Below are 15,076 nucleotides of genomic sequence, written 5' to 3'. Positions count from 1 at the left end.
AAAGATGTAGGCTAGATTCTCAGACAAATAATCTGTTCCCATTCATTTATTTACCTGATTAATAGCCTTAGCAAATTGTTCCCTGGAATAGTAATTACTACATTTCTTTGCAAAAGTAAGTTCTTACTGAATTCCAAATTGTGCTATTATCTGCAGCAAGCAGCCATCAGTTCCCACAAATAAAAAACCTCTGTCCTTTGTGAAATAAAATTGTGCTCTTGGTTCTGCCAGGGACAGAGCCTAGAAATCCTGTTCTGGTGGCTCGACTTGTTTGCAGTTGCTGGTTCGCTGCTCTAAGGTCACTGCAGATGCAACAACAGTGAGCAAGCATTTTTATTAACAAAAGTTTTTCACAAATGCAGACTGAAGGTTTTGCAGTATGGACTTTGTCCATGGAAGTGAAGCAATCTAACAGCAAAAACTTCCTCAAAAGAAAGAATGTCTCTCCTGTTGCTTCAGTTTGTGAAGAAATTGTTCAGAGTTTAAATTGATAATTAAAAAAACCTGACCAACAAATAATGAACCTGGGTTTTAAAACCTATTAATGTTAATGCTAATGACCATTTATCATCCTTTTTCTTATTCAGTCAAATGAGTGTGGTAAATATTTCTGTACGACAGTGAAGTACAGAAATTAGGAGAGATTCATGTCCAGAAGTCAGGCTGCTTATCAGAGTAGGGGAGACAAACAAACTGCAAAGAAAACCAGGTCAAGAATTGTGTTTCCCAACAAGAGTATGAGGAGTTAAAGCTTCTCTGTCTGTCTCAGACTGTAGGAAGCTTGTTTCACTGGAGATCAGCCTTTGTTGTCATTGTCTTCTTTTGCAGCTGATAAATGTAGCAGCATCCTTTTATTTTTGTCCTTTGGCTGGCAAGAAATAAAATTACAGCTTCAGAAAACGTTGGATAAAGGCTGATGGGTGCATGCTGATGATTCTTTTTTCTTTTTTCGTTTTTTTTTTTTTGTGTGTGTGGTGGGCTTTAGGGAAACTCTCCTCTAGCCAATGTTTGCTGCGGTGATGTTCTCAGATGGAATGAATGAACACTAGGCACATGCCTGGAATCCATCCTCAGCATGCAGTGTTAATTGGTAAAATCATCTTAGTCACTGGGATACAGAAATATTTACCGCGCTCGTTCTATTGAAGAAGAAAAAGGGTGATAAAATGGTCATTAGCATTAATAGGCTTTAAAACCCAGGTTCATGGTTTGATATTCGGGGTTTTTAATTAGCAAACTAAATCACCATATTTAAATCACAGTGTCTTTAGGTTAGAAGAGAGAGAACACAGGGGCAGGGAGGCACTTGGGGATATGGCATAAGTTACATAATTATTACTGAAGTCCTAAGTTTTGTTTCTACAATAGCTGATTAAGTTTCCCAACTTTATTATAATCCCCATTTTAAGGTAACATAGTTGAATTACTTACTCATGTTATAGGGAATAGAGGAAAAAATACCACTTATCAAAGAAAAGTTATCCTAGGTCTTTGAGTTTGTTTACCTGTCGTCCCTTGTGCCACCTCTGCCTGCCTTTGTTGATGAGATGCAAGAATTCTCCCAGGGAAAACTTGTTTTTTAGATGCTTACAAGTGGACCTTGTGTTTATGTGCAAATGTTGATTATCTCAGGAAGCGGATCCCGCCACCCCGTTAGTGACACAGTCATGCATCTGATAGCAGAGATTTGCATATCTCAGGATTGTTTGTGGTGATGGAGCAAATGGCAGTAGTATTACTTGCTGTGTTGGTTTTGGCTGGGGTAGAGTTAATTTTCTGCATAGTAGCTAGTATGGGGCTATGTTTTGGATTCGTGCTGAAAACAGTGTTGATAATATGTTTTAGTTATTGCTGAGCAGTGCTCGCACAGCATCAAGGCTTTCTGCTCCTCATACTGCCCCGCCAGTGAGTAGGCTGGGGGTGCACAAGAAGCTGGGAGGGGACACAGCTGGGACAGCTGACCCCAACTGACCAAAGGGGTATTCCATACCATATGACGTCATGCTCAGCAATAAAACTAGGGGGAAGGTTGGCAGCGGGCTGCTGCTTGGGGACTGGCTGAGCGTTGGTTGGTGGTGAGCAATTGTTTTCATTTGCATCACTTGTCTTTCTTGGGTTTTATTTCTCTTCCTCTGTTATTTTTGCTTTCATTACAATTTTTTTAAAAATTGTATTTCAATTATTAAACTGTTCTTATCTCAACCCACAAGTTTTCTCACTTTTACGCTCCCAATTCTCTTCCCCTCATCCCACTGTGGGGGGGGAGTGACCGAGCAGCTGTGTGGTGCTTAGTTGCGGGCTGGGGTTAAACCACAACCATCCTCTTTGGCACCCAACGTGAGGCACAAAGGGTTTGAGATAATAACAGATTGACCAGAACATATTAGAAGGGATTTATATCTGTTAATAGTTGCAGGTCACAACATTGATTCATCTGTTCTCAATATTAGTTTATCTGATCTGCACCATGCTCGTTTTTCTGCTGTACATGTTAAAGACTGGTGTTGGATTTTGTAGTTTGCTGTGCTCCGTAGTGGTTAGTGATGTTTTACCTGGGAGATTTGTTATTAAAACACTGGCCTTGACCTTAGTCTGGTGTTTGGGCTCTATACTGAAGCCATTACTGTACTCTGGGTACCATCTCATGGAGGCAATTAACAATTATACTTCTTCCTCAGAGAGGTTTTTTGTGGAGGAAATACAGAATGGCACCTTCGCTACCTTCTTCTGTGATGTTTTCTCCCTCGTTACAATAACTTCTCAGTATCTGGAACATCCTTGGGTAGTTAAAATACTTCTATTGGTATTTCTTAGGAATATTGCTTCAATTTTGTCTAAGGTTAACAAGCAATTTGGGAACATGACCCAGGCTCCGTGAGAGTATGGTCACGGGTGGCACGGCACGTGGGAGGATATGGGCAGGTGTCTAGAGAACTTCTCACCTCCAGTGGTCTGGAACTTCACTCCCGAGCAACTACAGGATCCTGATGAAGTGATAGAGTGCTTGAGAAAAAACCGCCATGGCTATTCCAAAGAGGCACAACTTACCACACTGTGCTGGGCCCTGGCCAGCAGCTACCAAACACTGCTTGATATTATGCAGCACCCTCAGGGAGAAGAGAGGGAAAACATACCAACAGACACTATGGCTAAAACGGACACTATATCAGTTGCCCCTATAACTGAAAAGAAACAATGGAAGTGGAAGTCAGCTTGTTTAGTAAGGGGTGAGGAAGCTTCTCCTAAGAGGGAGTAAGAGAAAGACACAGAAGAGGCAGCCTGTTCTGCAGCAGAGCAGTCACAAGAACAGGAGGAGGAAGAGACTGAAATCATAAATGAGACAGAAACCACCCGATCTCTATCCCTAAGTAAGCTGTGAGATATGCGCAAAGATTTTAGCTGTCAACCAGGTGAGCTAATTCTCAGCTGGTTACTCCAATGCTGGGATATTGGGGCCAGTAATCAGGAATTAGAGGGTAAGGAAGCCCAGCAGCTAGGATCGCTTGCTAAGGACAAGACCGTTGACAAAGGGATTGGAAAAAAGGCAGGAGTCCTCAGTCTTTGGTGGTGACTCCTGTCAAGTGGGGTTAAACCACAACACTTGCCAAGCAGAAGTGAAAAGGTACCATGGCTTGGGTTTCTTTGCTCATTAAGAGGTAAACATTTTTTTGAGTGAAGGGGAATAAAAGAGACATATAGACAGGCAGACACACACATATGTAAATCAAATTCTCATTATCCTCAGGATTCCTGTGGCACACTTAACACTGTTCTCAGCCAGTACAATTTCCAGTGTTTTAAAAAATTGTATGAAGTTTGCTGGAATTATCTGGGTTGTGATCTAGCACACAATTTCCTGTCGTGGCTTTATACTGCATACATTTCTGATTAACTCCCTGGGAGGAAGGGAGTTCTTTTTTCCCTAAATTTGAATAGATAAGACTGTCTCAGTGTTATGGAGGCACATGATTCAGATGTTCAGATAAGACTGAATGCATATTTTCTCCAGATTTACAGAATGTTAGTATGAAATTCTGAGAACTTGCAAGTAACGTTTTTAATTTGGCTAGGCATGAAAATGCACTTAATTACCCAGAAATTTAGCAAAAATCAGGGAAGGGAAATGGAACTAGAAGGATGCTCAACTGCTTTGCACTCAAGAAGTGGATCAAAGCATCTGTGAATTCAGGTGCCTGGCCCATGTGGTCCCTTCTTTTATTTTTCTGTTATCATCTAGAATTGCTAGGGTCTGTCACAGAAACCTATCAGTCAGAGAAATGATAATATTATGAATGTATAATTAATAGTTGATAATTACCAAATCTTTAAAAATTGTAACAGTAGGGAAATCGCAATGTGCCTTAGGAGGGATTAAGGACATCATTTTCTTGGCTACCTGCAGGACTAAGAAATTTGCTAAGTGAAGTGCGAAAATGAACATAAGAAATAGCCTCTGCCCCAGGTGAGAATTTAGGGGAAGGTGTAAGGCACTGTAAGCTCCTCACTCTCACGTTTTTTCTGTGCAACTTGGATTTTTCTTCATCTCATAAGCTTATGGCCACAGAGCCCTTCAGTCTGCCCTTCCCAAACATTCAGATCAGAGCTGTATTCATCTCTGCCAAACTGTATACTGAAGTAGAAATTATTTGGCCCTTTATTTTTTTCCTTTCCTTATATTAAAAAATGGGGGGGAAAGCGTCTAAATCTGTTTTATTATCAACAAGAACAAGCTGGCCAAGCACTGAGGAGAGAATATTCACAGCAATCCACTGATACGCAGTAAGGGAGGTTTGCATGTAACTCCACACCAGCAGAGCTTACCAGTATTATTACTGTTATATTAATTTTCTGCTTTTAGAGGGTTCATCTTTGAAACTGGGTTTTATCCAAATCCGCTAGGAATTTGGCTTAAATATCATGCTCCTCATATAAAAAAACTTTTGATGCATCTGTTTATGTTCTGATTTGCCATGGTTTCTTTCCAGTGTTTAAGTAGGTACCTTTTATTGCATGCTATATCCAAGCTCTCGGGTCAGGGATTAATGTATAACTCCGTTTTCCCTTTCTAGTATTTGCCTATCCCTCTTTCAAGGTATAATTTTTTTTACTCTGTCTTTTACAGAGTAATTGTTTGCGATTACTGAAGCAGTGACTCCACATAAATCCTCCTCCTGCCTGCTTGACTCTGCTTGTGTTTCTGCTCAGGTTTCATCGATTTCATTGTGGAACCCACTTTTACTGTGCTGACCGACATGACCGAGAAGATCGTGACTCCGCTCATCGATGAAGCTTCCCGCTCTGGCATGTCCGGGTTCAGGCGTTCCAGGTGAATAACCATGCACCCTCTCCCTTCACTCTGCCCGTGCTGCCATTGTGCCCAACTCCCCCGGTTTCCCTCCCACAGCATATGTCTTCCATGTGGCTTAAAGCTCCATATCTGCATTATTGACACTGCAGCTCACCTTGTGACATGACTGTGTTGCAGGGAAGCTCTAGCCCAGGGCAGGGCAAAATGCTGGCATGAACCTGAGCCATGCCTCCACAGGCAGTGAGCACAAATGGTTGTAGCCAGGTGAACTTTAGTGCTCTCTGTCACTAATGTCAAAGAGAAGGTAGAGGCTGTCATTGGGAGGCACTCATTTCTTCATGTCTAGAAGTATAAATGGGATCGAAATACAAAAGAGGATTGGGAAGTATAAGCACACTTTAGTGACAGTATTTGGGGTTACAAATGTGTGAAGTACCACCAGAATTCACCTGGAGTTTGGGTGTAAGGAGTCTTGACCCATTCAACCTGCTCTGCTGTTGTAGAGAAATTACTCTTTTAATAGTTTCACGGACAGGGCATGCCTTGGGATTCAAATCCCACGTGGCTAGTGCTCCCTAGAGCAGGGCTACCAAGGTAGGATTCCCTTTCCCAAGTGACTTCTTTACTCTTGGACTGTTACACAAAGAGCAAGCACTAATATCTTTCTGTGTCAGTTATCTAGCTGCCCTTATTAAAATGTGCACAATGAAGTGTCCATCCTTGAAAGACAACTGTAGGGTCTGTAACTGAAATGAGTGCCTGATTTTCAGCCTAGGGAGTGAAGATGCACAGCAAAGGTAATGGCAACACTGAGTGATTCTGTTTCTTAGGGACTATGGATACCAAAAAATAAGCAGGGAAAAGCTGTCCTTTATTTCTAATACTGGCTCAAGTTGTGCTGTTTGCTTTAACATAGGTTGCCCTGGGGTGGGAGAGAGGGAGGGGAGGATGAAGAATTCAAGCTTAGTTTTTGTTTTTCTTGGTTGACTCTGTTAAGTTATCTAGACTTACAGTCATTATTTCTTCTTAGCTGTATTTGGGTGTATGGGATACTGATTTCTTCTGTGCTTTGTGATCTTGTGTCCTAGTCTGAATAGCATTAGTCCCTCCGAAGTTAAAAGATCAAGTGTCAAGAGCACTGGGTCCGAAGGAAGTGCCTCACTCAACTGCTCCATACTCACTGTGGACTTCAAATGTTTTAAAGCCACCTGGACTGAGGTGGTGCAGCAGAACCGGGAGAAATGGAAAGCGCAAGCCACCAAAGGTAACAGCCAGGCTTGTTAGTGAAAGAATAAAAATTCTTTTGACCTCTTCTTCAAGCTCTTCTTCAATCAAATTATTCTCCAAGTAAGCACTATTAGTTTGAAAGAATCTGCTTTTCAAGGTCAACAACCTACACTGAATTCAGAAAGACGGGAATATTGTGACTCATCTGTGCCTTATACTCTTCTTACATGGTGTAGTGTACATAATGAAGAGGATGTGGACAATGGGAGGAAAAAAAAAATAATTGTAAGGGAGGTCCCCTAAAGGCATGAGTGAGACTCAGGGTGGGTGCAAAAATAGCTGGAACAGCATTTGTAGAGATAGGTTATCAATTGTTCACTGTTAAGATTGAGAGAGGTATGGATGATAGTTCAGGGGAGAAGGACAGGATATTCTGGATCAAAGCTGGTTTCATATTTCTAGTGATGACTTGGATAATGAATTGGGAACTATGCTGCAAGTGCTCATGATGTCATCAACCTGGGAGGGACTGCAAATATTTCAGAAGAATATGAGGGCTGTGTTGGTTGCAAGTTGACCAGGGTTCAATATTGTCATGTTATTGCAAAAAAAACCCAAACCCAAACCAACAACAACAAAAAAACAGACCTTGCTTCTAAGACCCCTCTGGCATTCTTGCTGCTCTTTCCAGGCAGTAATAGGGCCCCCACAGCAGTGCTGTGTCCAGTTTTGGCCACTGCAGTTCAGGAAACTTATGGACCAGTTGCAGACAATACAGAGTACAGCAATGCGAATGATGGTAACTGTTGTTTATAGCTGAGAAGGTTTGTAGCTGAAAGCTTCTGAAGACTACTGCAGCTGCAAAATAAGGGAACTGGTTTTTTTATTCAAATACCCCGGGCTGTTAAGAGGAGAAAAAATTGGCAGGTGATTATAACCTGATAATAGGTTAGACGTTGGTAAATCTCTATTGTTGGAGATATTTTGGAACTAATGAGAACCATCTGTTGAGAATGGCTTAGGTATAACTGCCCCTTGCCTCCCAGGGACTGGATGATTGTCCAAGGTCTCCATGAGCCCTGGGGTGATTTAGACCAGCTTTGGAACCAAACCAGGAGGAATGTATCACTGTTGGTTTTTTTTTTTCCTCATGAAACTGTTTGTGATACAATTTCTTCTCTGAGCTGAATGCTTGTTACTCAAGCCCTTCTTTAATGGAGTTGTTGTATTTCATGTAAATGGAAGGAGTTCAGTTTTAATGTATTATGTGGCCTTGGCTTCAGGGCTGATGGAAAATTTGGCATAGTTCTCCTATTTGCCGGAGCAGATTGTTCTTCTCCAACTGAAAGGCCTGTCTAAAGGTGCAGGAAAGCACGCGTTATTATTCAAATTACATTTTCCTTTGTGATTAAAACTTGCCATTCAGGAAAAGCCTTTCTAGGCATTCCATGAGAATGAAAACAAAAACATAATTCAAAATCTGCTTGTTTTCCAGGGGCTTTTTTTAGCTTTTTCTTTTTTTTAATTAGTATTTACTATTTCACAGTTCTTTGTGGACCAAACAAATTAAAGCTAACCAACCAAGCAAAGAATTTAACATGGTCAGTGTCTCACAGTATAAGAGTGTTGAGTGAATGAAGTCAATACAGTTAACTAGTTTTAAGGATTTCATTTCAACATGTACCATACACATTTGCTTGTCTACTAAGGATCTACTAGATAAAAGTCCTATATGCAAGAGAGACCTGTGGGGAAATAAATAAAACATATCTTACATTTCACCTATAACAAATATATAGAGTAGATCATAATAGATTCTGTCTGTTTAGCTTTTAAATGTGCTTTGTACCCACTTGCAGTGACTGCTTTGCATAAAGACTTTTTTTCTAAATGTGCACATGTAAATGTCAAGTTATGATTCAAGTGGATGTGCACACGTTGCTTAACTAATGCTGCTACTGGCAATATGTATTGATGCAGTATTTCATATCCATTCTTTACAGAGTATCCTGACGATAAGTGTTTGGTTATTAATACTTTAGCTGGAGAGGAGAATGTTTTATTTTTAATTGCCTCATAAAAAAATCCTTCTAGCAGCTCCTGAGGGTAGTCTGTGGAAGAATTGGTTGATCACTTGAAAGCAAAGAGCTCACCAATCTGCATTATTAGACATGGGAGCCCTTGAGTAGGTCATTTTATCTTTACCTTTCTGACAACCTTTAGCCCTGAATAGTTGATTGACTTTATGTTTTTGCCAAACTTCATTGCCAATAACTTGGATCAGGGCCCTGGTTTATGGGTCAAAGATTCAGAAAGCAGTCTCAGCTTCTGTTCATCTGAATTCATTAACTTTCACATAATTTCTGTGTTTAGCAGTACAAGCATGCATATTTTTTTATCCTGAAAGATTTATACAAACCTATGGCTCAGCATACCTTTGTACGGGCTGGTGACTAAGGAACTGTTCTTGGACTCCAGAGCCCTCGCATCAAAACCTTTGCTCCGCTGCTGTCTTGCTCCTGACTTGCAGCAGGGCTCTGCACCCCTCTCCATCTGCCTTGCCTGTCTTAGCCATATGCAGCAGGGCCTGCCACGCAGCAGGGGTTTAAATTGCTGACCCCTGTCAAACCGGTGTCTTGCAATGCATCAAGATGCTCTGCCAATAAAAATAAGAATTATTAAGAGAAGACAGATAAATCGTTTAACTGTTGATTGACAACAAATAGCAACTGGGGATCAGAAGGGAAGGAAACCCATCTATTATTACTACTATTACTATGATTATTATTAAATGATTTGTAGAATACTGTATTCCCTTTTGTAATGGCGTTGTCCCTAGAAGCATCAGTGAGCTGGTTTTATACTGAGTGTGGTATTTATAGAAAATTTCTCGGACTGTGTGGGCAACGTAGGTAGGTTTATTACAGATCTCTTTTTGCTTAAAGGATCATCTTTAAATAGCTATAAATTAAAAAAGGAGTAAACTAATACCCTGATGTGCAAAGCACCATTTAGGTGAAGTATTTTCTGACACTAATTTTGACAAGAGGCACTCGTCCAACAGTGCTGTAGCAAGCCCCAGTCTCCTGAGCCAAATCTCTCTCCTGTGGTTCAGGTGCAAAATACAGCACTTTTTTTTCAAGTCCTCAAATGAGAGGAATCCTTCTGTATACCGTGAGACTCCAGGGAAAATATCAACATGCATAGCTGAGCTATCTATGGAAGCTACCATAGATTTCAGGAATGACTAATAAAGTGAGGGAGGCTCATATCTAATTTAATTATATTTTTCTGTGAGCCATAATTTATTCATTTATAAATTAATTAACTTTAGTTAGCTGCTGGCAAGGAAATATAGATTGGCATTTCTTATAAACAGCTTTCCCCCTTTCTCTTTTGTATCCCACCAGTACATTTTTCTCAACACTGGTTCTGATTCGCTCATAAGAAGTATTTGACAAGACACTTAGAAATTCCTTTGTAATTTTTACTCACTGGCCAAGACCGTGCTCCTTTAAGGAACAAAACATCTTCCCTGTAGGTATCAAAATGCTTCTGTAGGACCAAGGTAGACTTTATTCAGTGTTTTGTAGGAACTGTTTGTCTGCTCATCAGCTTCACAGTGTCTCAGAAACCAGGAGCTACATCTATTTGTGATTCCTATCACAATTAAAGTGCAATTGGTTGTCCATGATGGGGTGATGGGTAGGCCGGGATATTGCAGACCCAGAAATCTTGAATAATAGGCATAGGGCGGTCACATCTGAATGCTTAGACTCAGTATGGATATAGATAGGCTCTGAAGCTGTGTAAACCTTACAGGTTCCAAATTGGGTGTGTGTTGAGCTACTCAGTTGCTTTTGCAGATTAATTCTCTATTGATCATGGAAAAGGGGGAGAAAATCGTGGAGTCTCTGCCCAGAGTCTATGCGCATTGTTAGTTCGAGGACTGCGCTGAAGGACTGTGGTTGTGTCTTGCTTTCCAGTGTGACACCGGAAGCCACACAGAGCTTTTGCATCTGAGTCTGGGGGGGTGTGCTGTACCGACCTGGGCTAGAAATGTAGTGGTCTCAACACCTGGAGCCACAGTCATTTGCAACTTATGTTATAAGTAAGTGTTGCATCATGACTCAAAGTCTGGATAAGAACAAGAGCAGCATCTTGAATGGGGGAAATTGGCTTCTCTGTGAATTTCTTTTTTTTTTTTCTGAATGACAATATTTTGAGATGCTGCTGTTGCTCAGCACTCACTTTTGAATTTATACCTTTGCATATTTGTGATTGACTGCAAGACTTTTTGGCATGGAAGGGCAAGCACTAGTAGCAATATATTAGTATGCCAAGGAAGGGCAGAGCCATAAAGAAAGGATAACAGTAAGTGGAAGGGAAGAGATTAGGAAGCTGGCATTGGAAGCAGCCTGGAACAAGAGGGAAAAAAAGTAGATATCAAAGAATCAAGACTTTTATGTGCTTAGAGTTATGTGGTATGGTATGAGATAAACTGAATGTTGTTTGACTGATTGTTGTGTGTCAGAAATGAAACTAACCTTGGCACCCCTAGAGCCTTCAATAGCTAATATCTCTTTTTAATTTGCCTTTTAAGAATTTTGAGGAACTGCATTTTCAAAGGTGAACTTTATAGGGTAAAAAAAGGACATGCACATAATATAGATTTAGGCCAACATGGGGTGTTTTTTTCAGAATACTTTCTTAAATGTTCTCCTATGCTCTTTTTCCCTTGTCAAGTCAATTCCTACATTTATCTAAGTAAAAGCTGTTTGCATGTAAAAAGCTGAAGTAGATTTAGATGTGTGAGTTGTATCATTCTTGTCAAATTGACTGATAATCGTGATTTCTTTCCTTGTTTTGCTTCTCTCTTTGCTGAGGATGCAGAAGAAAAAGCTAAGAAAGAAGCAGAGGAAGATGCTCATCAGGGAACAGATGAAAAGAAAACAGATGAAAAAGATGAGAAGAAGCCAGCTGAAGATGCCACAGCAGCAAAGACAGAGAACAGCAAAGAACCAAATCCTGGGGAAAACAAAAGCACAGATTCCAATAAGAATCATGTAAATGGGACTCGGCAAACTGGGGTGAACAAACACGAAGCCTCTCAAGGGAAAAACGCACCTAGGACAGATAAAGGAACAGAATCTCATCATGCAGTGGGAGAAGAGAAACAGCATGTCCAGAATGGTGAGTTCTCTCCTTCCACTGAAACATGAATCCAGCCCTAAACCCAGTATCTCACCTGAGTGATGGGGGCACCTGATGTCCTGAAAAAGGATGTCCTGGGCCCAGAGCCTCTTCTTGGACATTGGCATAGTCATCTGCATATGGGAATTGGAATCTGTGAATTAACTCCCAAGTAGTGTTCTTCCATAAAAGATTGGGTTCATCATACCTGCTTGGGCGCTTTTGGAGGAAAGGAAAAAATCACAGCAGCCTGTTATGATACAGACTTAAAAGCTGAAACAAGTATTCTTGGTTCAATGAACAGCTTCATTGCTTGGGTAACCGACAGAGGAGAACCTAAAGTTGGCTTATAAACTCTTCTTAAGGCCAATTAAAGGTATCTTTGAACTGAATCTCAAATATAAATATGTTTTGGGACAGAGGATTTTTCCCCCTCTCTGTTTCTAAGAGTTATTTTGTTTATGCTGCCGTTGCTCAGTTTTTTTATTAGGGCAGTCACAAACCTTTTTTTGGAGATCTTTTTTTGTCAGAAATTTTATTCCAGTGTTTTAACTTGCTGTAGAACTGAGTTAAAATAAGAATCACATTCTGCACCCAAAAAAGGTGGAAAAATGTTCAAAAATTGCATTGAACATCAAAATAAAATTATTAGACCCATGAGAACAGATCAGTGGTCCCTTGGCCATTTCACTGTCTTTCTCTCCCCAGCTCCTGCTCCTGAAGCAGTTATCAAAAAATGACAGCACAGCCACACGTGACTTGGCACAAACTTGGCTAGTATCAGCCAGTTCAAAACCAGCAAAAAACTCAGACTCAGAAGCATCCTCTTAGAAAAATCCTGAGTGAGCATACAGGCCTTGAAAGTCCCACACTCAGGCAGTGAGTTTAGATGGCAGCAGCGGCAGAAATTCTGTTTAAAACATTCCTAATATGATTCTTATGTATTTGATGTGGCTGCTGGCCATTCCCAGTGATCCATTCATCTTTAGCTTTTTTTTGGATTGGAAGGACTATGGGGATCCGAGCCATCATGCTCTGTTACTTATGGGATTTTTCTTCACACGGTGTTACGTGGGTGAACAGGAATGGGCCCCCCAAGGAGACAAAAAGATTGTGGACATATGAAATTCCAGTTAGACTGCATCAGACACTTCTTCTGAAACCCTTTGTTTTACATGCTTCTAACAATATGGGGGTTAAGTGTACTCTAGTGATTTTGACAGTACCTTTTTCTGCAACGTCTCTCTGCTGCAGGTGTCAAAAATGCTTTGAAAGGAATTATAATGATTTCTGAAAATTAGTGTCTTCCTCAGGAAAAGCAGTTCTGCTCCTTAATTTATGGGAAAAGGCCTTTATGAGGTACAATCACTGCAGAGTCTTTGGAGACTGATGAAATCTTAACATTCATATCTGTGGGTTCACCACATCTTCCTTTACACCTCTATGTTAATATCTCATCATAAAGTATTTGCTTTATTATTTCACTGCCTTTGTAATCCCTTTGAAAAAGATCATTATGATCACCGTTCTGCTCTGCTGCTGGCAGTATGGCAGGGTAGATATTACAACGCTCAAAAGCCCCTATTCATAATAAGTTATATTCAATGAAAGTTCAGAAATCGTGTTGTCAGATGAGTTTGAAGTCTCCCTCAGTCACTCGCTGCCCGTGTACTTTCTCAGAGAGATCAAACTGTGTAATAACGTGTGTGGGGGTGTTCATCATCTTTTCCTGCATGCGTTTAGGGTCAAGCAACTTCTTTATGCCATGGTCAAATAAAGCATTATTAGGTCATCATTACCATCAGCCATATGATGGTGGAGGAAATGCGAGAAGACTTTTGTGCTTTGCTGGATATATTTTAATTTCATTTCCTGAAGACAGTGTCCTTCTTTTAGAGGCCACCTTCGTCAAGCAGACACCTCAACCATGCTTGGAGCTGCTTATACCTCTCTGTTCAAGGAACCCAAGACAGTGGCGGTGTGATCAGCTGAGGAGGTTGCTGCTTGTGCTGTATCATCTTGCTTTCATTTTTCTCTCACCCACACAGTGAGCTTAGGAAGAAAAACATGAAAAGTTTTGGCTCTGAATGAGAGCTGAACAGGACATGTTTTTTCCATCTTGTTAAATATTTTAAGATTTGAAAACCATTCCTCTTTTATACTCTGATGAAACTTAATTGGAGAGAGAGATCAATCCTCTGTCATCCAAGAATAACAAATGTTCTAGTGGTTAGGGCATGATGTGGAAGAGGGAGACTTTGCTTCTCTACAATTTCTCTTTTTTTGAGCTGTTCCAAAAATAAGTATCCACTGGCCACGATTATTTTGAAGGCAGATCAGATCCTCTTTAACACATAATACCTATAATCTTGATCCAGAGGCTGTGAAGTTGTTATAGTAACAAAAATAGTAATACAAATGGAATAAACATTACTTTAATACAGCCCTCTAACATCCCTCACATTTACAAAATTCTGAACTGAGACTTTTACAGCTTTTTCTGTTGAGGTGTAGGTCACAAATTCATTGCTACTCCTCTCGGGTGAAGGGACAAGCTGCCTGCTCCCATCTGGGCAGGCTGCTGTTGCTTCTCTGGACATCTGAAGGAAGGACACCTTCTTTGATACTGCTTGGACACTGCAGCTGAAAGAACCCTGTTCTGCTAGAGCTCTCTCTAGAAGTTATTTTTCATTTGATCTTGCATTTGGCATTCTCGTTCAATGAAGGGATGAGCTGGGAAGGTCTGATGTACTCTGGTGTATGATTAATAAGGGACAGAAAATGGGAATAACCTTCCTGGCTTCCTAAAATACACCCTGGCTCAAGTTGCCATTTTCATTCTGCATCAACCATTGCTCTGCCAAAGGCATTGCTTTCCTGGTTTGCTATAGCGACTCTCAAGCCACTGATCAATGCTAGGATGACTGTTTGTTCCCTGATACTGTCATAAAAGGACCAACCCAAATGACTCTGTGGATAAAGGAAACTGGTAAGAAAAAGTACGACAAAATTATATAGAACTGTTTGGGGTATCTATGGTGGTTCTTCAGTGCAGAAGCTTATGAAGTCTTGCAGGGTCTTAGTCCTTTAAAAGCGTAAATGTTTCAGAGTCCTGATTTTGAAATGAAGGTTGTGCTCAGATTTTTAATGGCCTACATACAACCAGAGGGAGTATGAGTTTACACGTGGACTTAAAAAGGTGTTAACAGTTATAATAAATTTAAAAGTAGATTGTAAAGGTTGATTTTCTGTAGGACTTGGATAAATTTTGTCTGGTGCTATATTCTATGAAAATGTGTTAATCCAGTTACTTGTGAATTCAGACCTTTTCTCCTAAGGAACATCTCC

At 40.5% G+C, this 15,076-nt stretch overlaps 1 protein-coding gene across 8 annotated transcripts in view; it reads left to right on the top strand.

Annotated features, from left to right (window-relative positions):
* The window catches only part of PDE1C (phosphodiesterase 1C), a 352,044-nt gene that overhangs the window by 276,204 nt on the left and 60,764 nt on the right, over positions 1–15,076 (top strand). For all 8 annotated transcript variants that reach the window (XM_087767398.1, XM_087767403.1, XM_087767422.1 and 5 more), the window contains 3 exons: positions 5,206–5,326; positions 6,397–6,572; positions 11,429–11,728. In XM_087767398.1, coding sequence (XP_087623524.1) covers positions 5,206–5,326; positions 6,397–6,572; positions 11,429–11,728 — 597 coding nt within the window. The remainder of the gene's footprint in view (positions 1–5,205; positions 5,327–6,396; positions 6,573–11,428; positions 11,729–15,076) is intronic.

The sequence above is a fragment of the Nipponia nippon genome, unplaced genomic scaffold, assembly GCF_047370975.1.
Source record: "Nipponia nippon isolate SJK-2023a ecotype South Korea unplaced genomic scaffold, ASM4737097v1 scaffold_1, whole genome shotgun sequence".
NCBI lineage: Eukaryota > Metazoa > Chordata > Aves > Pelecaniformes > Threskiornithidae > Nipponia > Nipponia nippon.
Note: the sequence above shows the minus strand (reverse complement) of the source record. Positions and strands in the feature narration are given on the sequence as shown.